This window comes from Elgaria multicarinata, chromosome 10 (genome assembly GCF_023053635.1).
Source record: "Elgaria multicarinata webbii isolate HBS135686 ecotype San Diego chromosome 10, rElgMul1.1.pri, whole genome shotgun sequence".
Lineage (NCBI taxonomy): Eukaryota > Metazoa > Chordata > Lepidosauria > Squamata > Anguidae > Elgaria > Elgaria multicarinata.
In genome coordinates, this window is record NC_086180.1 from 65302192 (window position 1) to 65329382 (window position 27191).

A 27191-nucleotide genomic window follows, 5' to 3' on the forward strand; every position below is an offset into this window, starting at 1 on the left:
TTCCTGATCAAATGAAAAAGTGAAACTGCATTGACTTTGAAATGCAAATACATCTCACACATACAGTAAATGTTTAAAACTCTCAAGGTAGCGTATGAATCTCAGAGACAACTGAAAGGTATGCTGATTAAAGTCAGCTCCATCTGGAGACTTTCTGCCCACTATCATAAAGATCAGGGATGGGCAATGTCAGGGGGCTGGGGGGGCAGTTTCCAACCCTCCCCAGGGCCTGCATTCCTATCACCGTCAATGCTGCTGAAATATGGCAAAGTGGTTGTAAAGCAATGGCTTTGACCCATATTACATGGAGGCTTAAAAGGAAACAATTTAGTGTGTTTTAAAGCTAAATTTGCTTCTTTTAAGCCTCCGTAGCGGTTTGCTGACAAAATTTCACTATTTTTTGTGTGCTACTGCTGCACCAAAAGGGGGCTGTGTTGCCTACCTTTCACACAGATCCTTAGACAAATCCAGATGTACCCTTTGTTGCAGTATATGAATCTGTGTCCATTTTAGGTAAGGCCAACAAAGACTTCTGAGTAAATGAATTTAAAAGCTCACAAAACTGGAGTGATTTTGTTGTTGTTCTGTTCAACCTGGCTCAATTCACTCATACTTCCCTGACTGCCTTTTGAAAGATCACTTTGTAGAGACACGGAGCACTGTTTGAAACCCTATGACTTAAATACCTTCTGCTATAGTGGAGAGAGAGAGAAGAACTCCATTGTTTATGTGTAAGGGAGGAGGGCTATTTACTGCATCTCAGCAAGAGAAGAAGCAAAGCTCTTTCAAAAGAACATGATATAGAAAATAAGAAAGTGTTCATGTGGCAGGGCTTTGCAGTGTAAGGGAAGAGTGTGGTCTTGCATTTGCTGGGTTTTCCCCCTCCGTAAGGACTACATGAGTGAGTATTCATGCAGTTCAGAGATAAGTGATCACACTTTGCAGAATAAAAAAACAAAGCAAAGACAGACTTCAAAAAAATAAAAAAAGTACAAAAGCTTTGTGTGTATGAAGAGGGAGAATTTTTTTTTTTAACTTGGTGAATTTCATTGACAGGAGGGCATTCCAGTATTGAATGCCTTCCTGTCTGAGGAAGGAGAATTGTATATCATGCTCCTACTATCAAGCAGGTGCCCATGACAATAGCTCACAAGAGCACTGGTAATTCCAGAGGAGGATGGGTGAAGGACGCGCTGTGTTTTACAAGCAACCAACATTTGCAACAGTTTGAGAGCAATTTCCCTGATTACAGAGATTCAGTCTGAACATCTGTATTCTCTCCAACCAAAGGTTATAAATGCACTTTGATTTCATGATATTTATTGTTAAATTTCCAGTCTACCATTATCTAGGGAGTATTTTACTTACACTTTGGAGCCAGGGGATATAGAAAGGGCATGAAGATTTTGTAACTGCACCACAATTATCACAAAACTCGAGCTGTTTGCATCATATCTGTTAAGAAAAAAAAATGGGGGGGGGAACCAACATCAGACACATGTAAGACATTGACAATTGTAATTAGACAGCCTTTCTTTTTACCTGGGGTGACTTACCTGAGTCCTATTTCCACTTGAGCTGTCTCTAGAACTGTGGTATCATCTTCACTATATGCAACCTCTTCACTATCATTTGGTCTAGAGAACAAAGATAAAGAGCTGAAGATAGTTTTTGGTAATGATAAGCAGCCTTTCCCAGCATAGGGTCCTAAGTTGTTGTACTACAACTCACATCATCCTTGACCATGCTGACTAGGCATGAATGGAATTGTAGTCCAACAATATCTGGGGAACTTAGGTTGGGAAAGGCTCAAAGAGACTTGCATTTAAACCTTTGAACACTAATATACTTGACTTGCACTATCCCAAACCCACAAGACTGATGTGAACAGAGATTCAGTCCAGTTTGAAGAATTTTTAGTGTTCTCATGTGTACTGAAGCTGTCAAAATAGGATGGCAGAAAACAACTACTTTAAGGATTTAAGAAATAATGCTAAGGTTTATCTCACTAATGGCTAGTTATTTCAAGATCCACCCTTGAAGGGTCATCATTATTTAGAATTGCCTGCACAAGGAAAGAGAACAAATCGATATTGGGACTAGAAACTCTCCCTTTTTCACACTTTGCTTCAAATGTTATAAAATTATGTTGCCCCCTTCCTTATTTACTAGGTTATTTATTTTGTTTATTATAAACAAATGTGCTCCGAGGAGTGCAAGAGGCTCATTTATTAACTACATATCTATCGTAAAAACTCCTTGAAATTGCTACATTGTGATATAAGATTACATTTGCATGTAACCCAACTAGGGACTTGAGAACCCCATGAGTTCGCCAAGCGCTGCTCAGCCGGCCCTGTTCCAGGAGCTAGCTCAGATGAGTGCTCAGCGATGCACACTTTTGGGGGTGAAGTTCCCCCAACTTTAACATGGTTGGGGGAACGTCATACTTTCAAGAGGCCCCGAAAAGTTTTGCCTCCCCCATGCCAGTTGTGGCCTTAAAGGCTCTCTTAAAACTTTGGATTAAGAGGGCCTTTAAAGCTCCAGTTGGCGCATGGGGGGAGGAAGGCAAAGCACACTTTCCGGGACCTCCAAAAAGTGTGCAATTCCCCCAGTCATGCTACTGGCGTGCGGGGAGAATTGCGCACTTTCCAAAGGCCTCCCAAAGTGTGATTTGCCTTCCCCCCTGCCAATCAGGGTCTTAAGGCCTGCTTAATCCAAGGTTTTAATAGGGCCTTTAAAGCCATGATTGGTGTGGGGAGGAGGGACATTATTTCCCCTTCATTCTAATGGCAGCTGCTGCTATTCGAGTGGAGGAGAAAATACACAATTTCCCTAGACTTGGAGAAATTGCATTTCTCACCCCCCACCCCCCCGCGTGCCAATGGGGGATTTAAAGGCCCTTTTAACAGGACCTTTAAGGGCCCCATTAACACAGCGGGGGACCTGCACCCTTGATGTTGGGGAGAAAATCCACCAGGCACGTCCACCTGGGCCCATGAGGGCTGGATGCAGGGGCATCCACTGGTCTTGCAGGCCCAGGCAGATTTTCACCCCAACATTAAACCCAACATCCATCGCCAACAAGTAATATTGGGACAATCTCCTTTCTCCTCTCCTTTTTGTTTGCTAAAATTAATGACTCAAAGGCTAACTGTATCAGTTATCATTATCATGTGTTATTGTTTATATTCCTATCTTATCATCCTTTGAATGCTCTAAGGGCAGCATGCAAAATCTCCCACCTTCCCACCCTATGTTAAATGTGTGCATAATTAAGCCTTTTTAAAAAATGCAGCAGCAACACCTGAATATTTTCTAAAACTTATAGAAATTTTCTATTCTCCAGTTTGGTCATCACAGGTTTTTCAACAGTAAAAACATAAAAAGAGCCACACTGAATCAGCTCAGAGGCTTATCTGGTCCAGCATTCTGTTTGCACAGTGGCCAACCAGATGCCCACAGGAAGCCCACGAGCAGGACATGAACACAACAGCACCCTCCTGCTTGTGTTCCCCAGCAACTGGCACACAGCCTTAAATACTGGAGATAATACACTGTATAGACATCATGACTAGCATCCATTGACAGCCTTAACCTCCATGAATTTATCTAATTCCCCCCTTTAAAGCTGGCATCCATCACTATGTTGTGTAGCAAATTTCATCGTTTAAATATGCACTATGTGAAGAAGTCCTTCCTTTTATCTGTGCTGAATCTCCCACCCTTCTCTTTCACGGAATAACCCTGAGTTCTAATATTTCAAGGAGAATACTTTCTCCATAGTTAGATACAGCTCTGTCATGTATCTTACTTGCCTTTTTTCTAAACTAAACAGCCCCAAACACTGGCCCCATTCAGAAGACACCTTAAACCATGGCTTTAAACATGGTGGTTAAACCAGAAAGCCAGGTTGTGTTCCGAAGACACCTTAAACCATGGCTTTAACCATGGTGGTCAAGCCAGAAAGCCAGGCTGTGTTCAGAAGACACCTTAAACCACAGCTTTAACCATGGTGAAGCATAAAACCTTATTCACCATGGTTAAAGCCATGATTTAAGGTGTCTTCTCAACACAGCCTGGCTTTCTGGCTTAACCACCATGGTTAAAGCCATGGTTTAAGGTGTCTTCTGAATGGGTCCACTGTAAGCTTTCCTCCTAGGATAGCTGCTCCAGCCCTTTGGTATGTTTGGTTGGCCTTTTTGGCATCTTTTCCAGCTCTACAATATCCTTTTTGAGGCAAGGTGATCACCATGGCACATCACATTCTAAGTGTGGTCACACCATAGATTTGTGTAAAGGCACCTTAATATTGGTAGTTTTATTTTTGAATCCTTTTCTGACGGTGTCCAGCATGGAATTTGCCCTTTTCACATCAACTGCATATCTTCATTAAATACAGTCTCCTAATTTAAATTAGGGCCATGTTGAATGTTTTCCAGTGTTGATATTCACTTCAAAAAAATAGCACATCCAAGTCATCCAAACAGATTATCAAAAACTCCACTAATCTTATCTGTTTTAACATCTGTTTTGTTCTACAGCTTTTGGATGCCCCATTGCTCCCCTGGTAGCTGCTCTTTTTCTGTGCCATTTTTCTTATTTCTTGTCCTTTTAATCCACAGCCTCATTTGTCGACATTGCTGTTTACTATGATTGGCTGTGTGGCAGCCCACATGATTTGTTTAGGAGCATTGATGTGACATCATCACATTAGATGCAGCACTGCGATATTATTTACAAATCACATGGGCTACCATAGCCAATAAGATTAAGAGCTTCTCTAAACGAATGATTTATAGCACACTCATGACTGGCCACTCAAAGAAGTTTGCAGGTTGATTTCACGATGTCGTCAGCATCCAGGGCTTTTCTTTGCTCTCCCTTGGAATATCTGGTAGGTTTTTTGCGGATTTAAAAACCCAGAGATATTATGGGAATATCAGGGAAATCGCATCATCTCCCAGCATGTAAACTCTGTGTTGTTGCACTATAATTAGGCAACTGTATAACTGTATAACTGTACAGTGTATAACTGTACAGTTATACACTGTATAACTGATGGGGCTGTCTCACCAACACATGGAGCAGTAAGTATTCACTTTCAAACCACCTGACCACCCATGTAATGCCACGGATCACAACCAAGAAAGAAGGCAGTGCAATTGACAGTATAGTGTACTGTAGTGGCTGAAGTGTTGGACTGGGAATTGGGAGATCCGGGTTTTAGTCCTCACTCGGCTATGGAAACCCACTGGGTGACTTTGGGCCAGTCACACACTCTCAGCCCAACCTACCTCACAGGGTTGTTCTTGTGAGGATAAAATGGAGAGGAGGAGGATTATGTATGCCGAATTGGGTTCCTTAGAGGAAAAAGGCGGGATATAAATGCAATAAATAAATAAATAAATAAATAAAGATAGACAAATGAGGCTGAGAACTGTGAGGGCAAAGGAACAGAAAGGGAAGACCATCTTCAACACAGTGACCTTATGTTCACAACTTTCCAAACCACAGAAAATGGAAGTGATACTTATGAAAAAAGAAGGTAAAATGAGGTAATTAGCTTCTCAGCTATACATGCTAATTTTCAAATTGCTGCATATGTCTAGACATGTTACCAGATGCTTGAATGTTGTTTTTGGATAAGTGGAATCAATTTGGCCTTAAACCTACTGTTTTAAAGAAGCTTCATATACGCCACTGTCTCCAGCCACGGACTCATCAGATACTGCAGCAGATACACACCCTGCCTTTTCCTCAAGCAGGTGACTTGCTGTTCTTCTTGGTAAGTCAACACCTAAGTAAAGAAAGAGGAAGAGAATCTTTGTGTTAGATTACATTGATCAGAATAGGATATATGGCAAGCTCTTAAGTCACAATCAAGTTGAAAAGGAAGTTTCTTGGCATCAAAGGGAGCAACTAATTGTATTGCAATGTTTTAGAATGACAGGCTGTATTATTACTATAGTATTCATCCTTTTTTACATTCAGGAGGACCCACCTTTAACTCCACCCAACAATTATATAGAAGAGAGAATCAATTAAGTACAGCTTGTTGTGTAGGGTTAAGAAAAGGTGCAGCTGCTAAAATTCCCCTTTGCACAGCCATTAAAGATAAAGGAGGCCTATCCTCCTTTGCTTCTCATCACCATCTCCCTTTTCCATCCTTTTCAGAATAAAACCCAAACAATTATGTGTTCTCTTAATTTCCTACATTTTCTCATTTTACATGAGAAGAGTGAGAAATATCTCTGTCTCCATTCACTCCAAGCTTGGGTACTGTGGATTTAAAGTCCTCTATGTACTTTTACCCCTCTGTCAAATACTAAAAATCTTTGGGGGGCCTATGTGACTTAGTAATATTTGCATTCCTCATTGGCAGACTTTTTCAACTAACAAGTGTTGCCATATGTACATTTATGGTAATTTGGATTATCCTGTATCTCTCAAGTATTCAAGGTCTACATGATTTTGACAGTATTTATTTTCTTAAATACTGGCTTATTCCTGTCTCAAGTATAAAATGAAGTATCTGCACCCGTCCTGGCTCCCTAAACCATGAAAATGGTGGGGTGGGGCACAGTGGCAAGGTGTTGGAGGGCAGAGCTGTGTGGGACCCACAGTTTGCCCTGCATCCCTTAAGCTAGCCTGCTGCCTTCAGGTATGGTGGTGCATGCTGTCCCATTGCCAGCACAGAAATAAGATTCAAGTGTCAGTCTGTTTAGCTTTTCTACATGGACTAGATGAGGGTGCCATCTTGTGCCTTGCCTCAGGGAGCAAAATAACTTGGGCTGGCCCTGGCACAGCCCATCTCAGGTCAGAGCTCTTTCCATTTGTGGGTCCCAATCCACTGGTGGAAGACCAATATACTACATATTTTCATCAGGGCTTTTGTACACAACTAATGAGCTCTGGCGCCTAGCACACACAGTTAAATGCTTTCCCCCAAACTGTTTCTCATCACTATTATCCTATGTTCATCCTTAGCCTCAAAGTTATTTTCCCCACCTTTCAAGTCTGCAACCTCAATCATATTTGAGAAACACTATAAAGTACAGTGCGTGAGAGGCCTTCAAATGGAATACCAAAGGGGGAAGCTAAACCAAAGGCCTCACTCAGCTTTGCCAACACATAAATTAGTCCCCATATCTACCAATTAGGACATCAAGTAACACTATCCCTTCCGAAATCCCTGTAAGAAATAAATACTAATTTTATGTGTTCTGTGGCCACTACCATCAAAATTTAAGAGAATCTTCAGGGCCAACCATCACTTAATCTTCAATTCATATTCATGTGCTAGATTTTCCTGCAAAGAGCAAGCAACATTCACTGTAAGCAGCATCCTGTAATGTAATAAGTTGCAAGCCTGTGGAGTCCTTTCATCTGCCAAGGAGCCAAGTGTATTGGTATGCATTACGCCCCCCTCCTGAGTCATGACTTTACATCTTGTTAAGATGTTTAAATTTTAAGGCTTCAGATTAGAGGATTGATTGCTGCATTTCTCCTTTCATTTGTAGCAGTGGGGATGCTTTTTCCTTGATGATGAAGTGCTTTTTCTTCCACCACTTTGAGAGGGGTGAAGGTGATGACATGATTTATTGATTACCCCCAGGAATAACTGCAGCAGTCTGAAATCGACTTTGACAATGACAGAGACTGTCTGTGGAAGAACTTCACGGTTATCCTAACTCTATTATTCCGAAAGATATTCTGCACAGGAAAACCTATGTCCAGGGACAAAACCACCTCCTCTCCTTCCCGCCCTCCAAGTAAAGATGCAGGAGAACATGGAATTGTACATTACCCCCACCCCCCAAATCTCCAAACCCAAAGTCTAGCACCTTTAGGTCCCATTGATTTAAAATTAAGCACATGCTTAAATTTCTTGTTGAAATCAATAGGACTAAAAGTACCTAACATTGAAATTGGGCACAATCCAGTTATTTACAGGAATTTCAGAGACTTCAATGAATTTTGAATCAAGAGAGATGCAGTAAGGGGTTATTTTTATGATGTGCGACTGTAATGCCTGTCTATAAGGGCCTTGACATTTTGGCTAAGTAAAGTGGGAGGGACATGGAATGGAGTAAGGGGAGAGCAAAACAGTGGTTGAAGAAGGGAGTTGAGCTGGAGGAGAGAAGAGAAGAGGCAGAAAGGGGAATGAAGGAGGAGAAAAGGGAAGAAAGGACAGAGAAACCAGCAATATGGTAGAGAAGGAGACCGTCCGCAGCTCAACGAAGAGTGAACCTCCCCACACAGACAGGCAACCACGGACTAAAGAACAGAGATAAGCAACTGTTGTTAGTCCAGCAAAAGTAACATTGCTCTTCACAGCAAATGGTGGGTTGAAAAGGGAGTTGAATATATAGTTGTGTAAATCGTTTTCTTCCTGAGTTGAAGAAGCAATATCTTGAATGCTTAATAATCAGGCTCAGGGACAACTCTCTAAGCATAACTCTATCACTATTGGCCGGCACAGATTGCTGTATGTCATATAGGATTTGCAAATTTGTCAAACGGGCTCTCGAGAAATGGAAGTCATTGGTTGCCATAAAAGACTAAGCTGGTCAATATAATATAACATGCTAGCAAATGTTGCCTAGGATTACAAAATATTTTAACTTGCTCCTTTTTAACTCATTAGCACTTTGTATTCTGGTATTTCCTCTGGCTGAGAGAAGCATTTTATCATGTTTCTGTTTAGCTAATAGGTAATAAAGTGTTGGTTTATGAAACTGAGAATGTCCATTATAAATACAGGACTACAAACTCACAAATAACTTCTTTATAATCTTAATTAATATTCAAATTGCATCAAATTGGACCTTGAATATTCAGGAGATAAAGGATCATCCAAATTGCCATTAACATATTTTTAGCGATTGCACACCGTGCAAATGACAACACTTGTTAGATGCAAAATCCTGCCAACGAGGAATGCCAGATTCTATTAACCTGCCACAAGCTGAACCAATTTGGAAAATATTATTAAGTATCCACAGGCCCCCAAAGATTTTCAGTATTTGGATGAGGGGGTAAATGTATGTATAGAAATATGGAACATAATTTTCACTTCCACAGTACCCAAGGTCAGAGTGAATGAGGGCACAATTATTTCTTACTCTTATCGTGTAAAATGAACAAATGAAAGAAATTAGCAGGATACATAATGTGTGTCCTTCATTTTGTTTGAATATTTGCATAAAAAGGGATATATATTTTTGCCTGGGAATGGGGCAAGTAAAGGGGAATAAATGGAATTTTGGAATGCAGATGAGCAATATTGAAGTAGAAGGAGGAGGATATCCAGAATGAAGAAGCTCCCTCCAGCCACGAAGCCTCCCAGTCATGAACCTAGACACTACCTTTATTTTTAAAAGATTTCTTCCATTACCAAGTAAGGGATAGAACCCTTCATATTGTTTAAGATATAAAACAGAAAATATCATTAGGGTTCTGGTAGATACATCAGATTACTACCCTTTGAGGCGAGACTGAAGCTGTGCAGATTTCTAACTTCCCTACACATACATACATGTATGGTGTCATAAATTAGGATTATTTACTAGTTGTAGCACTGGTACAGAACTGTGGAAGACTAGTGCTTTCCAATGAAAGTCTCATACTGCCCATAGCAGATGCCTATGACCCCTCCTCCCCTAAGTTAAATGAAAAGAAAAGCTTCTCACTATATCTGGAAAGTATCTCCCTTTGGCCATCTGCAGTCCTTATACTTTTGGCAAGTTTGTGATAAGCTACAGAATGTACTATTTCATATCATGTAAGCTCAGCCAAGTGTGTTAAGCCTGAGTTAAGCAACAAAATACTGTCATTCATATTGCAAATAGATTTTTTATCCTTTATTCAGGCACCTGAGCAGATGGTAAGCTGTCAGCTCTGGAAGCCCAGCATGGACAATGACAGCTGGCTATCGATACTGTATGTCATGAGTCCACTTTGGCTGCAACCGGCCATCTTCATTACAAATAGTCTATGCCATGAAGGAAGCATGCTTAAGTTACCACATGAACACAATACTTGACCAAATCAACCTCTTTGAGAGCTATCTAAATACGCAAGCAGTGGATGCCAGCTTTAAAGGGGGGAATTAGATAAATTCATGGTGTTCTTGGTGGGGGCACCTCATTTATGGAATTATCTCCTCGTAGAGGCTTGCCTGGGGCCTCCTTTGCTACCTCTTCAGCACCAGACAAATAACTTTTAGTTCTCTCAGGCCTTTTAAGTTCCGATTATTAGGTGTTTTAGGATGCAAGCCTATGCATGTTTAGACAGAAAAGAAGTCCTACAACTACCAGCATTCCCCAGCCAGCATGGTCTTAGCTCTGGTACTATAACCCATGGCTGGCTGGGAAATGTTGGAAGTTGTAAGACTTTTTTCTGTCTAAAGATGCATAGCGTTGCACCCTTAACCAGCTTAATCACTGGGCCTTATTGTTTGGTATATGTTTGATTTGATTTTTATCCTATCATGAACTGTCTTGGAACTGTTTGGTTGAAGGGTAGTATATAAAGGTATTTATATATAAATATTACGATTCTCTCTAACCAAAGATAAAATGATTGTGACATTGAACACCTTAACCAGAAGGTGGCAGCAATACTGTATGCAGGAATGGGGGTGGAGGGCAGGGGAAACTTTCAATGGCACTGCAAGGAATTAATTTTTCCTGAAATTTCACTGATCCAGAGAATGTAGTACCAGAGCTAAGATAGTTCTGGAAATGCCACCTATATTAGCTAAGAAAAAACAAGCAGATTACAGAAGTGTGAGAAAACTATGGCTAAGGAGATAACTTTATACAGACCTTCAGAACAGTAAGGACACCAACCATGGTGCCTTTCAAGATCAGTCTAGCGTTGGGCCATAAGTCACCCTATCTGTGGTCCTAGTGCTCCTTATCACCATCAACTCAGATCCCAGCATAGTTGTATTCAGCGAATAGCAGCCCACTAGTTTGGTTGACGTGGTTTGGCTATAAATGCTTCCAGTTTAGGCCTGGGTTTTTGCCTGGGCAACAGTCAGATTCTGGCCCTGCCTGTATAGTTCTGTACTCACTCTATAGGTGCCTCTGCTGGTCAGCCTACCCACCTGTCCTTTCCAGTCTTCCAGCGTCCACCTTTGTCTTTCTGTTTGTGGCTGCCTGATAATCCTTTTCCAGCCTCTTAAGGATACATTCTTCCTACTGAGACTTTTTAAAATGCATCCTACTTCCTAAATTCTGCCTAATTCCCCTATGGTTTGCCTCAGCAATCCATCCCAGCTCCACTTCCAATCCTGCCAGAATTCATACATATAGCCTCTGTAAGCTCAGCTGCCTACAGACCTGGGCTGACAGTGACACATAATCCTATATTAAAAGACTGGATGTTCTGAGCACATATACATTTGTTTCCAGTATTTCAGAAGTAAACTCTATCCAGAGAGACATAAAAGAGGCATATTTAAGTTTGAATCGCAAGGCATGCCCATATTTTATATGTAAGTTTGATTCTTCCACATTTTTACCTGCATTTCTTGAAGGTGACATGGTCTGTCTAACACTTTCATTGAGGTCTTTATCATGCATAAGCGATTGAGAAGATACTCTGGTTTCAGAGTCCAACAACATTTGGTTCCCACAAAGGCTAATGGCTGCAAAGTCACTGGGTAAATCACAGTCCTCAAAGTCTGTGGTGAGGTGATGCAATGGAGAGTCTTGAGGAGGCACTGAGAATGCACCTTCTAAAACCAAAGGTGATCCAGGAGGGGACAAGGAGGAAAGGGAGGATCTTGAAGACAATGATGTCACAGATTTTGGAGGTTCCGTTGATTTGGGTACATGACTTGCTGCCGAAGAGCCGGAAGAATCACTATATCCCATTCTCCCATGGGAACTGACCACTTCATTCTCGTGAATTGTGGTGATAGGGCCCGAAGGAATGTAACCACATTTTTCTTGCAATATGAAGTCCAGCTTATACTGATAGTCCAAGTCTGTAGGTTGATCACCTTGGTTATAATACAGCTCCGTAGAGCTAAGGGAATTCAGTGATCCCCTGCTGGACGTGTTCAGTGATCCCCGACTGGATGCCAGGGACCCCAGGCTGCTCCCTGAAGACATAGATAACGTACTGGCAGAGAGACTGCAAAAATTAGGAAAACACACATCATTCAGCTCAATCTACTGTTTATCCAATTATATCTGAGGTAAAAAAATATTACAGCACACTCCAATCTGATCTGTACAGCACCATGTACATTGATGGTGCTATATAAATCATCATCATCATCATCATCATCATCATCATCATCATCGTCATCATAATCATAAAGCTGACAAGCACAATCAGCTAGATTCGGTCAACACACCATAGCTCGTCATGGGTTATTTAACCCCTGACATGCCACGGCACCCATGGGCACTGGGTTGAAGATGCAACCCCTGTTGGGTCATGCAAACCTGGCAAGCATGGATTGTGGCACCCGCAGGGACGTCCATTGGTGCCCACGAAGCTCTCCACTCCCTGCCCACTTCAAAAAAAGTATTTTTTAATACAAATTTTGAAAAATATTAGGGCACCAAGTTCTCCTTCCTGTTCCTGCACCTGCTGATCACTTGTTAATGGGCAGGTAGAGAAGAAAAGAACTGGTTTGTCATCCCACCCAATCTTCCACCCACACAGAACTTTCCCCTTTTCTCTCTCTCTCACTCTCTCCACTCCCAGTCTTCAGCCTCACAACCCTTTTCCTCGCTATTTCTCTCCCTTCCCTAGTCATGTTCTTTCTCTCCCTTTCTAGCCTCTAGCCTTGCTCTTTTTCACCCCTTTATGCCTTTGCCTTGCTAATTCCCCTCCCTCCCAGCTTTTAGTGTCACTGTTTCTCTCCCCGCCTCCATAAAACCTCTTTAGTTCACCTTTGAGTAGCCAGGTCCCCACAGCTGCCATTATGTGGTGGAAGTTATTTTGTGATCGCATCCACAGTAGTTTCTCAATTTCCCAAATGTGTCCCAAACCAAAAAGGTTTGGGACTCCTGGGCCATGTCTACACAGCGTTCCGAAGGCGCCCCGAAGCCCCTTGAGGGCGCCCCGAAAACACTCGTGTAGTACGTACCTTAATCGTCCCCAAAAGAGGCGGAGGAGGAGGCGTCCTTCGGCAGTGCAGACTGCAGGCGGGCTGCTCCAGGCTCCGTTTCCCTTTAGCCAGCAGGCCCTGCGAGAGCTCCCAGCAGCAGGGCTGGGTCGTGGGAGGGAAGAGAGTGGACGGGTGAGGAAAGGGGAGGGCGCCTCCCACGCCCCTGGGACTGCACAGGGGCCACCGCCGCCGCTTTCCTCGCCCGTCCACTCTCTTCCCTCCCACGACCCAGCCCCGCTGCTGGGAGCTCTCGCAGGGCCTGTTGGCTAAAGGGAAACGGAGCCTGGAGCAGCCCGCCTGCAGTCTGCGCTGCCGAAGCACGCCTCCTCCTCCGCCTCTTCTGGGGACGATTAAGGTACGTACTACACGAGCGTTTTCGGGGTGCCCTCAAGGGGCTTCGGGGCGCCTTCAGAACGCTGTGTAGATGTCCCCCTTGAGTAGAGCCTATCAGTAAGTGCTGTATAACGTTTTGGAGGCCAGTTTATTAACTCTAGCAGATCTGCAATACAGTCTCATGAGGACATAGCAATCGTAAAGAAATTACAAGAATTTCAGAACATTTCTGGATGCTTTTATTTCAAGGATTGTCATTTTTATTCACAATATGTACTTTCACATTGTATCAGTTGGTCCGCAATTTACTATTTGGGGCACCCTATTGTTGCTCTCCTGGGTTCGGACAATATGACAAGCCACCATGGGTATGAACAACCTTACAACAAACCCTGGGTTCACAGGGTGGCTTGTTTGCAAAAAATAATCCACCCTATGGAAAATGCACTGGATTTGGACAACATGACAATCCACCATGGCTGGCTGGCCGTGGTGGGTTGTCATGTTGTGTGAAGCCAGTCAGAAGCTATTAGATAGTATCTCACATCTAAGATTAGATGCAGTGATGCAATTGGTATCTCTACTAAGTTGCTGTTGTGACAACTTTTATATGCAGAAGAACATGTTCATGATAAAACATATCTTCCCATCTGTTTTCCCTTTTCCCCTGCTCCCTCCCATGCAGCCTGAGCATGCGGAGGAGCATGGGAAGCTGTAACAGCTGATGCATAACCTCTGCTGTGGTTTGGGACTTAGGCTGCAGGAAGCCAAATTTTTAATAGGAACTACATCACATTTTTGTGGTGTAAAGCTTCCAAACTAACAAAAATTCCACCCAAAACAAAATTATGCTATTTAAAACTGGATAAATTTACAGTTCTATTGAACAAATGTTTATTTTTCTCTTGTCAAAAAATATACAGTATAAACATGGTAATCTCACCTTTTAAGCTGCAAATGCAAATGAGTAGTTAGCTTACTCGTTTCTTCAAGTTTTTTAACCAATTTATTTCTTCTCTCTTCCAATTTTAACCTATAAGATACAAGAACCATAATTACATTTAAAAACCCTCTGGAATTCACAATTCTGTGCATAAACACACGCACGCACATATACCCGATAAAAGACAGCCTTAAAAGATTCCTGATCATTAACACAATTTAAATGCAAGGTAGCAAACAGCAAGGACAAAATTCTCAGCTTCTTCCAACTTGCTAGTCCAAGAATCAAAGGAACTGAAGGACTGCGCCATTACAAATAGTACCTGATCGAGCAGCTTCTGTTAATCAGCAATGTAAAAAAATATTTTCATGGCATTGCAATTTGTGTGGCCTGCTGTATCATATTGGTATAAGAGCAACTTAACACTAATGAGCAACTTCAGCAAGAGGGCACATAGCTTTTCCGGTTTCTGTATGCATTATACAAATCCTCAAGATAACTGGTCTTTCTTTTTCCAGTTTTTAATAGTCTCTGACCAAATGATTGCTGAGATGACCCTGAAAATGTATTGGCTTCTGCTAAAGGCTAAGCATGTGATCTTGTTAAATTAGGCTGCTCAAATCCCATTGACTTTGTTGGGCTTTAAGCAGTTCTAACTATGTACAGCATTGGACCTTGGGAGCTAGAGGTGGGCTTAGTGTAGTTTTCAGTAAACAGTGAATAGGGCAACTATTTTAAAAATGTGCAGGGCTAGTTCTCTGTCGGCTTCTCTTCATTTTCCATCGCGTTTTTCAAAACTTCCCCCAGTTTCTAATAGTTTAAAAGAAAAATTCTAAATTCTGGGGGAAAAAACTTTGGCAGAACGTCTACCTGTTATATAAATTTAATGGAAACTTTAAATAAAGAATAAAGATCTGCACCTAAAATCTGCTGCTGTTGTTTTTAACAGAAGAATCAACTGCTGGCCCTTCCTCCCACAATAATGAGTTTAGCTTCCATTAGTTCGGAAAGCAAAGATTAAAGTAAGAAAAGAAGATAAACTTTAACAAAGGAAATGGTTGTGAAAGAAGGGCATAAAGAAGAGGAAAATAAGACTATACGAAATACATCTATTTTGACTTTAAAAACAGAACATATTTTACTCTTTGTTCAGCATTTCATTACTAATGAAAGAAGCAACTACTACACATTTTTACTACTTGAAAAGTGCAAGAAATTTAGAGACAATGGTAAAAAGTGCAAGCAGGGCACCCAAGTGAAATTCATTGATGGTTAGTAAAATCCATTGGATATGATATGGGCTTTAAGATTCAGATGGTATATAGCCAAAAACATGATGCCAGCAGTTTTCAAATTCTGATTCACTATGCACCACACAGAACTCAGCTTTTTATCCAAACATTTCTATGCATGTATTAAAGACATATATACAAGTTAAATATGAGGTTTTGTTAAGTATGATAAAATCTAGTCTAAAGGTTTCACAGTTTGTTTTTTAATAGTGCTCTTATATAAATCCCACGCCACATTAAACAAATTCTTTTTCCAGTGCTGTTTTTAACAGCTGCCGAATTTATCTGAACTATTCTCTTCTTCTTCAGCTGCTCCTTCACCATAGAATATTCATATTGTCTGAATAAAAATCATGTCAGCCTCCAAAAACAAAAAAGTTTTAAACTTGTTTTAGAAACTTTTCCTTTGGGAGTCTGGTCTCTGAAATAACCGGGACAAGAAATGCACAGACCCTATCAAAGGTTCTCTTCTGCATGCAAAACAGACCTATGAGCTCTAGAGGGGGTTAGCATTAAGGTTTATTTCTTTTGTGATGTAGACATCTTAAGAAAAGGGGGTAAAGGCCCCCATTTAGCATAGCATTTAAATACATCTTGAAGTCTATTCCTGTTCAACATAATGCTCAAAATATTCCATTAGTACAGGCCCACAAACGAAAGGAGGAAATGCTTGAAGTGGAAAGCTTTGACGATCCTTAAAAGAATAGGTTTATGTTTTTCCCCTTTCTGCAGCCCACTGTGACTTATTATTGGTGTGGCTACTAATTTGATTGCAGAAGTGGTGCAGTGGGATAACTAATCCTTTTTCCTCAAACTATTTTCCCCATCTCAATTGTACCCCCAGTACATTTTTCACCCTTTGTGGCTCAAATAGCAGCAGAGGGAAGAGTTTCAATTGGGAAATCAGTGCAGGGGGTGAGAATTAAATCCTCCTAAGCCCCTGCACCACTTCCCTGATCAAATTTATACATTTATCAAGAAAATTATAATTTTTTCATAACTGCATTTAGGAAAAACAAGTTGAGAGATTAAATCACAGATCTGTTAGCGAAGCGTGTAGTTTGGGCTCTTATATTATGCAATGTTCATTAAATTAAGGATCTTTACCGTAAGGGCTGCAGAACTGTTTCATAGTGGGTTACCGTCCCCCCCACCCACCCACACAGGTACATTGCAGGCCAGATGACTCAGTGGGCCATAGCCCTACCTGCTGACATCATCCCTCCTTTTTTCTTTCCATGCTGGAACGAGGCATGGAGATGCAAGGGCTTCATCCCACATACCCGTTTCCCTTGAATTATCCCCATAGCATAAAGCTGTTTAGCTAAATCACACCCCAGGCAGCAGCGCTCCTGAGATCCTTTGCATACCAGGAAAAGGTTTAAGGGGGAGAAATGTAAAAAAATCATTAAAAATCAACAGATGACCCGATCTGGTTCAAATTTGGTATGCTTAAAGCCCTCCTTAATATCTATCACTGTGCCAATTTTGATGTCTTTATCTTTAAAACTTACGCAGATGTAAACATTTGTTTAATTTGTACTTTAAACATATCAAATCCTCCTCCTGCGCCCCCAGTGGCCACTCGGAGAACAACAAAAGATTCGCTCCTAAAGAGGTATTGAAATAGGTCGGTTCTTTTATATATGAAGCACAATTAAAGCAGGATGCATGGGAGTAGTTCACAGTCAAAGCAGATTATAAACTGGAAAACTTCAGAGTCCTTTGCACGCAATTCGCAGTGATTTCACAGTATAACCCTGGTGTGATGAAGCTACAAGTCTCCTCCCAGCACAGAGAAAGGGACTCAGTCAGCAGCTCCTCCTCCTGCCACTGGCAAAGCCTCTGGCTTTGTGCAGCTCCTGGACTATCCCTGGATGCTTGGTGCTGTGTAAAGATATTTGGCCTGCACCAGGGAGAGGGGCCACTTTTTCCAACTTGGGCTGAGTCAGTCCACTTTGCATCCCCGCTGTTATCTCTATTTATATAAAATTATTTCCAGACCACCTTTAAGGGGGAACCCTCTCTGATCTCAGATTAGAAATGAAACCACAAGAGTAATAAACTGCATGAACTTTCTTATTGTTCAATAAAAGTTACTTTGTTTCATAAACTGGGTTGGATTCTTAAAGTACCTGAGGTAAGGTACTGAAATATTATGGTGGGAGCGGTGAAGGAAAAGGTTGAATAGAGTGCTGGGCTGGTTACTGTGGGGCCAGGAAGAGTCAGTGAAACACAGAACCAGTGAGCAGCAGTATGCCGACTGGGTCCATGGTTGGGATCCTTTTATAGAAAGAAGAAAAAAGGAGACCCAAAGGGAGAGTCGTGACAGGCACCAAGGGAAACCCCCACTCAGCCCACACCGAGAGAAGTGCTCACTCTTTCTTGCACTAGCACGTGCTGCCACCCCATCTCCCCACTATCAGAGTTAACAGCAGCGGATTCCCTCTGAAGGGATTTCTCTGGGAGCAGGGCTTAGAGCTAAGGCTTGCCCTCTGCAAGAATTTCAAGAGGCTCTATGAGCCAAATTGGGGTCCCTCGTGGGCAGAAGGCTCTGCACCTGTTCTAGAATGTAACAACCCTATAAAACCTAGTAAATCAGAACGATTTACTAGGTTTTATAGAGTTCTTACATTCTAGAACAGATACCAGAAGCCTTTAGTCCAGATACCCTTTAGATATTCAGGTTCAGATCTCCTAAAATTATGAGATTCATTTCAGCTAGCCAATAGGCAAAATGGATGAACTGGAATTTTCTGACGTCCTCTGGATTTTGGCCCAGTGAGCACGAGTAGAGCTCTCATTTTGCAAATACACTTACATTACAGTATAAACGCTAATGAACCAGAAGCGTGAGAGAGAACAAACATGTATGCATGCATCACAGACATGGGAGTCTGGATGTGGCTTACCTCCCTATAGTTACCCTGACACCTGCTTTGGTGGCATTAAATAAATGTTAATAATTGGAAAACACTGGGCTCACGTGGACATAATGCTAGAACCATAGCATAGGATTATGAATATAAGCCTAGTTTCTCCCAAGGATCATGCGCTCCCCTCTCCCCCTTCCAGGATAGCCGTGAGGAGGAGTTTGGAAGCTTTCGTTTCTCTTTAAGATTAACAACAGCTTGTTGTGTCATCTGAACATGGACAAGCTGTGATTAATCTTATTTATGATTAGTAACATCTGAAAATACTATTTTCTTATCCTAAAATCAAGAAATATTCTTGGAGCATTATGGATTACAGGGAAACCTGCAGAGATGGGTCTGTAAATACTCTTCTGAAGAAGAACAGAAGATTTCAATATGTTGTACTGATGGGGCCTTTTCTCCTCGGTTGTGATGTCTATATCACAAAGGCGATATAGCTGTAAACAGCATAGAACACTGGTCTGTCCTGTGAGGCAGCTAAGTTATAGATAAGTGATGACATTTACTATGGTGTTTTCAAGATAGCATTTTCAGAGAAATTTGGACCTTTGATTTTTCCTGCAAATGTTGGGATTTGAATATGGCTTCTTTGAACAACCTTAAGTGGTCCAAATGCATTAGCAATAGACAATCTTCTCTTGGCGGTACTTGTTTCTTATGGAGCAAAAGGCTCTAATTAATTTATTTATTTCATAGAATCATAGAATAGTAGAGTTGGAAGGGGCCTATAAGGCCATCGAGTCCAAACCCCTGGAATAGTAATCATTTATTTAAAATCATTACTATTCCGCTCTTCCTCCCTAAGGAGATCATAGCAGTGTACATGAAAAACAGTAACACAATATAAACAAGCAACAGAAAACAAAACAAAAACCACACACCAAAAAAACTAGGAAGGCTCAAAAGCCCAATTAAACATAAATTGTTAATCACTGTATCTACTTTTGGCTTCGTTGCAGAATTGAGATCTAACCTCTACACAGAGCTTTTTCTTTCCTACTGTTCTGCTAGATAACCTCTAGGTGGAGCTGAGCTTTAGCAGAATAGCTCAAATACCCAACTAAAACACCGCTTTCAGAAATAATACCCTATTTTCCTCTTTCTAATCAAAAACGGAAAGTGCTCTGAAAAAAACAGAAGCAAAACTGGAGGATCACGACATTGTCTAAAGACTCTGTAAACAATCATGAGTAAGGAATCACAAGTACACAATAAATACCTCATGTAGAAAAGCTCTCAGTTTCAAGGCCATAGGCCAGGGGTGCAGAACTGTTTAGGGAATTACCCCCTGCCAAGCCAGGGGGCATGGCTCCGCTGCTTGACATCACCCCATTTTTTTCTTTGCGCCAGAAGGAAGCATGGAACTGTGCCTCCTCCTAGCATGGATAAAGGGACCCAGACCCAAGCCGGCCTGCATCCTCAGAGACAGTAGCGGGAATGAGGGGTGCTAGGAGTTGCCCATGCAGGCCACTCTCTCCAGCATGGGTGAATCCCAATGCCTGCCGCCCAGCTCCCACAGCTATAAAAAATTTTGAACTGCTTAGAGAGCTCCGGCTATTGGGCGGTATAGAAATGTGATAAATAAATAAATAAATAAAATAAATCTCTGACCTGAGATAGTGGCAGGGATGAAGGGTGGCCGGATTCACCCACATGGGGAAGACCAGTGGCTTTCATTGGCATGGATGAGTCCCAATGCTCCCCAACACTGCTATCCCTGATGTCATTAACTTATGAGAGGCATAAGTTAATGCTTGAAGATGTCCTGATTTGAAAGATCTTTATACTTTCATGATTTTTACTATTTTTCTAGCGTTCTGTGTGATCCAGTAAGTATAATCTATGGCTTTTGTTCCATTTACCATTTTATAATTTATTCTATAAATACTATTGTGTTATTAGATAGTATACACTGTATTTTAAACTGGTATAATGAGAATTAGAATAATTATGATTTTTTCATGTTCTTAATTTAATTGCTATTTTAACGGCCCTGTTCAGAAGACACTTTAAACCATCGCTTTAACCACGTTGGTTAAGCCAGAAAGCTGGACTGTGTTCAGAAGACACCTTAAACCACGGCTTTAACCATAGTGAATAAAGCAAAAAGCCTTATTTACCGTGGTTAAAGCCATGGTTTATGGTGTCTTCTAAACAGGCCCTGAGTTATTCCAAATGAAATAAATATTTCAATGATATGTACTTGTTTATCATTTTATGTCATAAAATATGAAGTTGGCTTAGGGCTACATTTCACATTTTTTGCCCTTGGGCCCCAAGATACCTAGTTCCAGCCCTGAGGATATAGACCTACTGAGGAAAGAGCATGGTCAGTGGCCACAGAATGCTGTCTGTAGGGGTGGGTGGGAGTGGGGTGGAGGTGGAAGACAGGGTGAGGGGGAAATGGAAAGAAGTATCCAGAGTAGGCGCACTCCACATTGCAATGTTTTATTGCTGGTCCTACTCGTAACAATCCGTTAATGGTTAGCTTGCTTTCATTTAATCCAAATCATAACTAAATTATACAAACACTGTACAACTTAACAAAAACTTAGGACTCATCTACACCTACGAGCCTTCTGGGAGGGAGGTGGGAGGATCCTTGGAATTACAGCTTCCAGGATTGTCCCCGTGTGCACATGCCTGTGCGTCATCCTGGAAATCAAGAGGGACGTTGCAGGCACCATTTCCCCTTGGAAACGGAGTGAAACTGCGCTCCACCTCAAGGAAGTTTTTTAAAAAACAAAACAAAAATACACACCTTGAAACTGCTCCCTCTCCACCCCTGATGGACTGCCCCTGCACAGCTCCATTTCTGTTTCCAGAGCCCCGCTACTCGCGAGGAAGAAGAGATGACCCATGATCGCATGCCACAGTGGCTGCAGTCCTTGGGGGTGTCTTGGGACCGGGGAAAAACTGGCTAATCTGCAGTCCCAGTTATCCCAGGGAAACTCTCTGGTTGTCTCTGCTTGATCCCGGGATCCCCTGTGCATCATTGGGATGCACAGGGAGGAACTAGAGACAACCCCGGGATATATGCCTGGTGTAGACATGCCCACTGTTTTCAAAATGAATGATTTCATGCTTTCAACTGTGGGCTTACCTGATATAGTACAACATTTTTTGAGATCTGTAAACAGTTTTAAATTAACCCAAAGTGAAACTGTCCTTTAGACAGAATTGAATAGGAGTGGGAGAAGAGTTTGTGCTGTTGTGTTTGCTGGGTTGAACATTCCAGTTTGCCACTGGGTTTGTCCCATCAGCGCCTATGTAAGTAATCTTTGTACAACAGTATTTTAGAAGGGGAGGGGAATTGTGCTGTATTTTACTAACCTGATGTTTTCTGTTTTGCCTTTTTAGATTGGTGCACCAAAGCCCTTGAAGAAATAAAATATTTCAGCAGGCTTAACTTCAAAGGTTTTGGGGAACAGAGGAGTTTGTTAGCTTAGAAGTTCCTGCTCTGCCATTTGGATATCGCAGAGCAGAAACTTGAATAAATAGATTTGATAAGCAGTTTGAGTAGGATTTTGCTTATTTGATTTGTCTGAAGAAACCTGCTTTATAATTGCAATGGTTTTAACGGGGCAACATTTTAGGAAGCTGAAAGCAAATGAAAATAAGTGCTTACTTCCCCAGTTCAGCTCAGGATGATGCTTGATCTGAAATCTGAAAATATAAAGTCTTTGTTTAATAGGGGAAAGAAGCTTCAACTTCCTTGAGGTTGGAAGATCAACTGCTATACATTTGCAGGATTCAGCAGTGTGGAAGATGACTCATGATTCATATGTTAATTATTTCATTTTCGTAGGTTAGCCTCTTCAAACACATGGCACAAAACGTAAATTATGTATTTTTTTTGGAACTGTATTTGATTAAAGATGCTATTTTATGAGATTTATAGAAACCAAACACACACTATTAACAAACAAGGACGCCTGTTCTCTGAAGTGGTCCACAGATGACCCATTTTCTGGCTCTCTTCTTCTCCACCCCAAGAGACTGGTGTGGTAGAAAGCAAAAGGTTTGAGACCTTTTGCTTTCTAGGTCTCAGGTATTCTAAAAGGCCTGGACTACTTTAGTGGAATTAAGTAATCATTTTGCAAACTACGTTTCTTTACTGTCTGGCTAGTTTTCTATACGTTATTATTGAACACCTGTATTTCTCCTAAAGTTTTAAAATACGATTCACGATTGCTTTGGAACATATTGTGAGTGCTTTAAGTTGGATGTTTATAGTTCGGACAGTTGTCTCATTTTGTACATGTAAGCTGTATTGTGCTGATCGTTACGGCTTTATGGTTGAGAAAATATTCTGAACCAAACGAACTGAATTTTACTAACAAGTCCTGACGTACATTGAATATTACATAGGGAATGCTTTAACTCCCCCCCCCTGCCCTGAAACCCACAGAAGAAAGCTGTATTCAGACAGTTTCCTTTCTGTTTTGGTACAAGTTAAAATCTAACTGTTTCCCTGTCATCCCCCTTTTCACTTCATCCACTGCTGGTTCTTTGTAAACCAATGAGGTTTTTTGCTGACATTGATGCTATTCACAGGCCACTGACAGAACAGCTGTCAGAAATAACAGGTAGATCCTTCACACAGTTATATAATCCTTCATTTCTTTGGACTCTAGGGATCAAGACCCCGAACTTGTCAACACCGTGGTATGTAGATACCAAAGCATTTTACCAATACCAACTCAACCCAATAATCTGTCCCAACAAGCCTCAACCAATCCTGAATCAACCCAATAATTTGTCCCAACAAGCCTCAATGTCCCAGCCAATTCTATTTTCCTTGTATATATCTTGTTCCCATGTGTCCCAAATTCCCCTCCTTTCCCTTGCATCTTTCCAATCAATGTGACCTCAGCTCCTATTCCCTCCCTCCTACTGATACTTCATCATATTGACAAGGAAATCTGAAAGCACCCCTTTGAAACCCCTCAATTTGATGTGAATAAATTGCTCAAGAATGTTTCAAACACACTCCTGACACTTTCCCTCTAGCCCCCACCTTTGTGCATCTAAAAACAAAGAGACACAGAAAGCCTCAAGGCTGTCCTGATCTCTTGGCTCCTTATCTGCTATGGCCACGTGTTACTTTTTCCTAGAACATGACTGCTTTGTGTTTAGGAACCAGGCTGAGAACACAGACTTGGAGGCGCATCGTGGCATCTATTTATCATCTTAAGCCCCCTGACTAGGCATTTCTGAAGGGTCAGGGTATACTCTGGACTTCCTATTTCTTCTTGAGGTGCTTATCAAAGAATAGAATGCAACATTTTGTATGGTCATAGGCTGCCAAAATATGGCATTGTTTATGTAAAAATGGGTTTCTGTTTATGGAACATGTATGGGACTTGTGATCAGTCACGGGAGGGAGGAGGGAAAAGTATGACTTCATCAGAGCAACTCTGATGAGTATAAAAGTATGCTGATGTGGATGCTGGGGAGAGAGTTCCGCCTTCGGTTTGCTGAGGGTGGGCTGTTCTCCTACGTATATAGTAAAATAAAGAACCTCTGCATCTGGACCGGCTGTTGGAGTTGGTCCTTCCCCATCAGGTTAGGGGAAATTTCCCTAGCAATATGAAAGTGCCTAAAATGCAGTGTGCACTTTATGAAAACAGGGGGGGAAATCAACCCCTGTCTGCAGGCTCACAGTGTAAAAAGAAAGAAAGATGTAAGACAAAAGGAGAATAGAGATGGAAGGATTTTTTTTGCCCTAGCAGGGCGAGAGAGTAAATGAAGGAAAAAATTAAAGAATACAAGAATTAACCTAGGAATGGGTAAGATTTTTTTTTAAAGGTAACATAGGTCATCAAGTGGGAAATGCATGAGAGAAAATGTAAATTTAATAATGTCTTAAAATGTAATGAAGAGGCCAGCTGAATATTTAGAGGGAGACAAATATGGAAGCGAGAAATAGAAAAACGGAGTAGAAGATTAAGAAGAAGCCTAGAGTTTGATGAATTGAGAGACTAAGTAGCAGAATACTTAAGACTTTTAAACTTAAAGCAAAACAGTAGAGGAAGTCGGTGAATGGAAATACACACACACACATACACACACACCCCTCTGCAGTATGATTGAAGTGCAAAGAAAGAAAAATGAGAAGAGCAGCTGAGAACAAAGTTAATTGTTTAAGATGAGAAACAGGAAATGTGATGAACACACCACATTTCAATAATTAACACAAGATAGAATTTAGGTTTGAATAAGGGTTTTTAGTAGAATCAGTAGATAAAAGAACAAACGTTAGAAATATTAGAGACAACCGAGAAACGTTAGCTAGCACAGTTATGCAAGCTGAGATAAATAAAGAGAAAGATCAAAAGATAATACACTAATTTGTAACTTACTGAGGAGACTGAAGAGTGATGTTGCCAAATGAAAGTGAAAAAGAAAGTAACCACAAATGTTAAGGGGAGAAACACAAACTCTGTCCTACATATTAAATTGGAGATAATGTTCTGAGATCTGGGTAGATTTAACTTTAAAACAATTAGGTTGCAATTCTATGCACACTTACCTGGGGGCAATCCCTACTGAGCTCAGTGGGACTTACTTCCAAGTAGATATGCATAGGGTTGCACTGTTTGAAATAGTAAGAACAATGAAATATTAAGAACAGGAGAACAGAAACGTTGCAAGCCAAAAGAAGAACTCAGGTTGCCAAGAGAAAGCATGTAAGAGTGAAGCCAAGGAAGCCAAGAACAGAGCACTAAGGGACCCCAACTGAAAAAGGAAACGGAGAACAGGGAAGCTATTGGGTTGGATACAGACTTAGTCATACTTAGAGTAAACCCACTGAAATCAATATGATTTAAGTTAGTCATGACTAACTTAAGTCCAGACGACACACTAAGCCATGGTTGTTAAGCATGTTAAGCTAAATAATACAGCTTAGCATGTCGTGTGAACCATTCCTAATCATGGTGGCTATATAACCATGATTTAAACATGCTCACTAACCATTTTCTGCAAAAGTATTAGCAGTCTAACCATGGCTTAGCATGTTGTTTGAACTGTTTTAAGTATGACTGAGAAACTTTCCACACAAGGTATTTATTGTGTGTTTGTGATTCCTCACTCAGGGTACTTTGCGGGTGCTTTACATAATGTTGTCATCCTCCAAGGCCACTTCTGTGCTTTGCAACCATTAATTTATTTTATTTTATTTATTTATTTATTTATTACATTTCTATACCGTCCAATAGCCAAAGCTCTCTGGGCGGTTCACAAAAATTAAAACCATAATAAGACAACCAACAGGTTAAAAGCACAAATACGAAATACAATATAAAAACACCATTATAGCGTCTGGGTGTTTTTCTAATGAGGAAATGCTGGTATCTGTGTGAATGGCAGAATGAAACCATGTGTATTTGCGCATTCTGCTATACCAACATTACCACCTACTGGTTGTGTAATGAAACATATAGAAAGGCAGAGAAAGCAAAAACCTGGGAGAAAAAACATGTGTAAAGGAGCTGAACTTAATTCTACAAAGAATCTAGAAGCAGAAGCTTCGCTAAAGAGGTGAGTTAAAAGCCCTATGACTGGACCCATCCCACTGACAGATTTTAAAAGAACTATTTGTGAGGTACGAGTGAAAACAAGACAGAACAGGAACACCAAATCTTAAACTGTAAAGAGAACTAAGAATCAAATAATGATAAATTGTATCAAAGAAGTCAAAGAGAATAAGGGCGCAACCCTATGCATGTTTAGACAGAAAAAAGTCCTACAACTGCTAGCATGCACCAGCCAGCATGCTGCCTAAACAAGCATTATATTATGCCCTATCGGTACTTGTAAGCCTCTGAACTTGGATGCTTATGGGTATTCATTGCTGAAAGCGAGGCATATTGTGCCTCCTGCTCTGCATTTAAGCTAGAAGGGCATTTTCGCCCATCTAGCAGAGGCTTCAGGGTCTTTGCACTCCATTTTCCGAGCTCAGAGAGATAGGTAGCATGGTTCTCCCAGGGCCAACTTTTGAGGGGGAGAGGGGGTGGGGAGTACAGTTTCCTGGCTTCAAGGTCGAAGCCCTGTTTCAGACCTCGGACCCCAGAAACCAAAATATTGCTCCCTAAGGGTGTTTATTCTGACCTGCTTGGTGCACAGAATTTTACACAGGGTCCGGATTGCGCTGTCTTCAATTTGTAACCCTCCTGTGTTTTCCCATTGTTTCTTTCATCTTCTTACTTCCCAGAATGAGATCCTTTGAGAAGGAAAAGATGAAATGGCTGCACAATGCCTTTTGATTGTAGCCCTCCATTTAGAAGCACTTTAAGAATCATGATTACAGGCAAAGTGTTATGGAAAGATAAACAGGACAGAGATGTGGCCAGCAGAACAAATGGGAGTTTAAGACAAGGGATTGGAGCAAGAAATTTTTTTTAAAAAGTGAAGATGGTAAACCAGAAGATTCAGAATCTGAGTCAATATAAATATTAAAATCCAGAAGATTAAGAGTAGGAAAACAATAATGATATCTATCTGGGTTTGACCAGACAGCTGGGACAATCACTTCCTCCTCTTCT

The 27191-nt window shown here is 41.2% G+C and overlaps 1 protein-coding gene across 1 annotated transcript in view; it reads right to left on the reverse strand.

Moving 5' to 3' along the window:
- WWC2 (WW and C2 domain containing 2) overlaps positions 1 to 27191 on the reverse strand; it is a 158138-nt gene that overhangs the window by 34270 nt on the left and 96677 nt on the right. Inside the window, exons 10-14 of the mRNA XM_063136031.1 lie at positions 14415 to 14504; positions 11534 to 12150; positions 5677 to 5800; positions 1557 to 1637; positions 1369 to 1455 (exon numbers count right to left, since the gene is read on the reverse strand). Of these exons, the coding sequence (XP_062992101.1) occupies positions 1369 to 1455; positions 1557 to 1637; positions 5677 to 5800; positions 11534 to 12150; positions 14415 to 14504 (999 nt within the window). The remainder of the gene's footprint in view (positions 1 to 1368; positions 1456 to 1556; positions 1638 to 5676; positions 5801 to 11533; positions 12151 to 14414; positions 14505 to 27191) is intronic.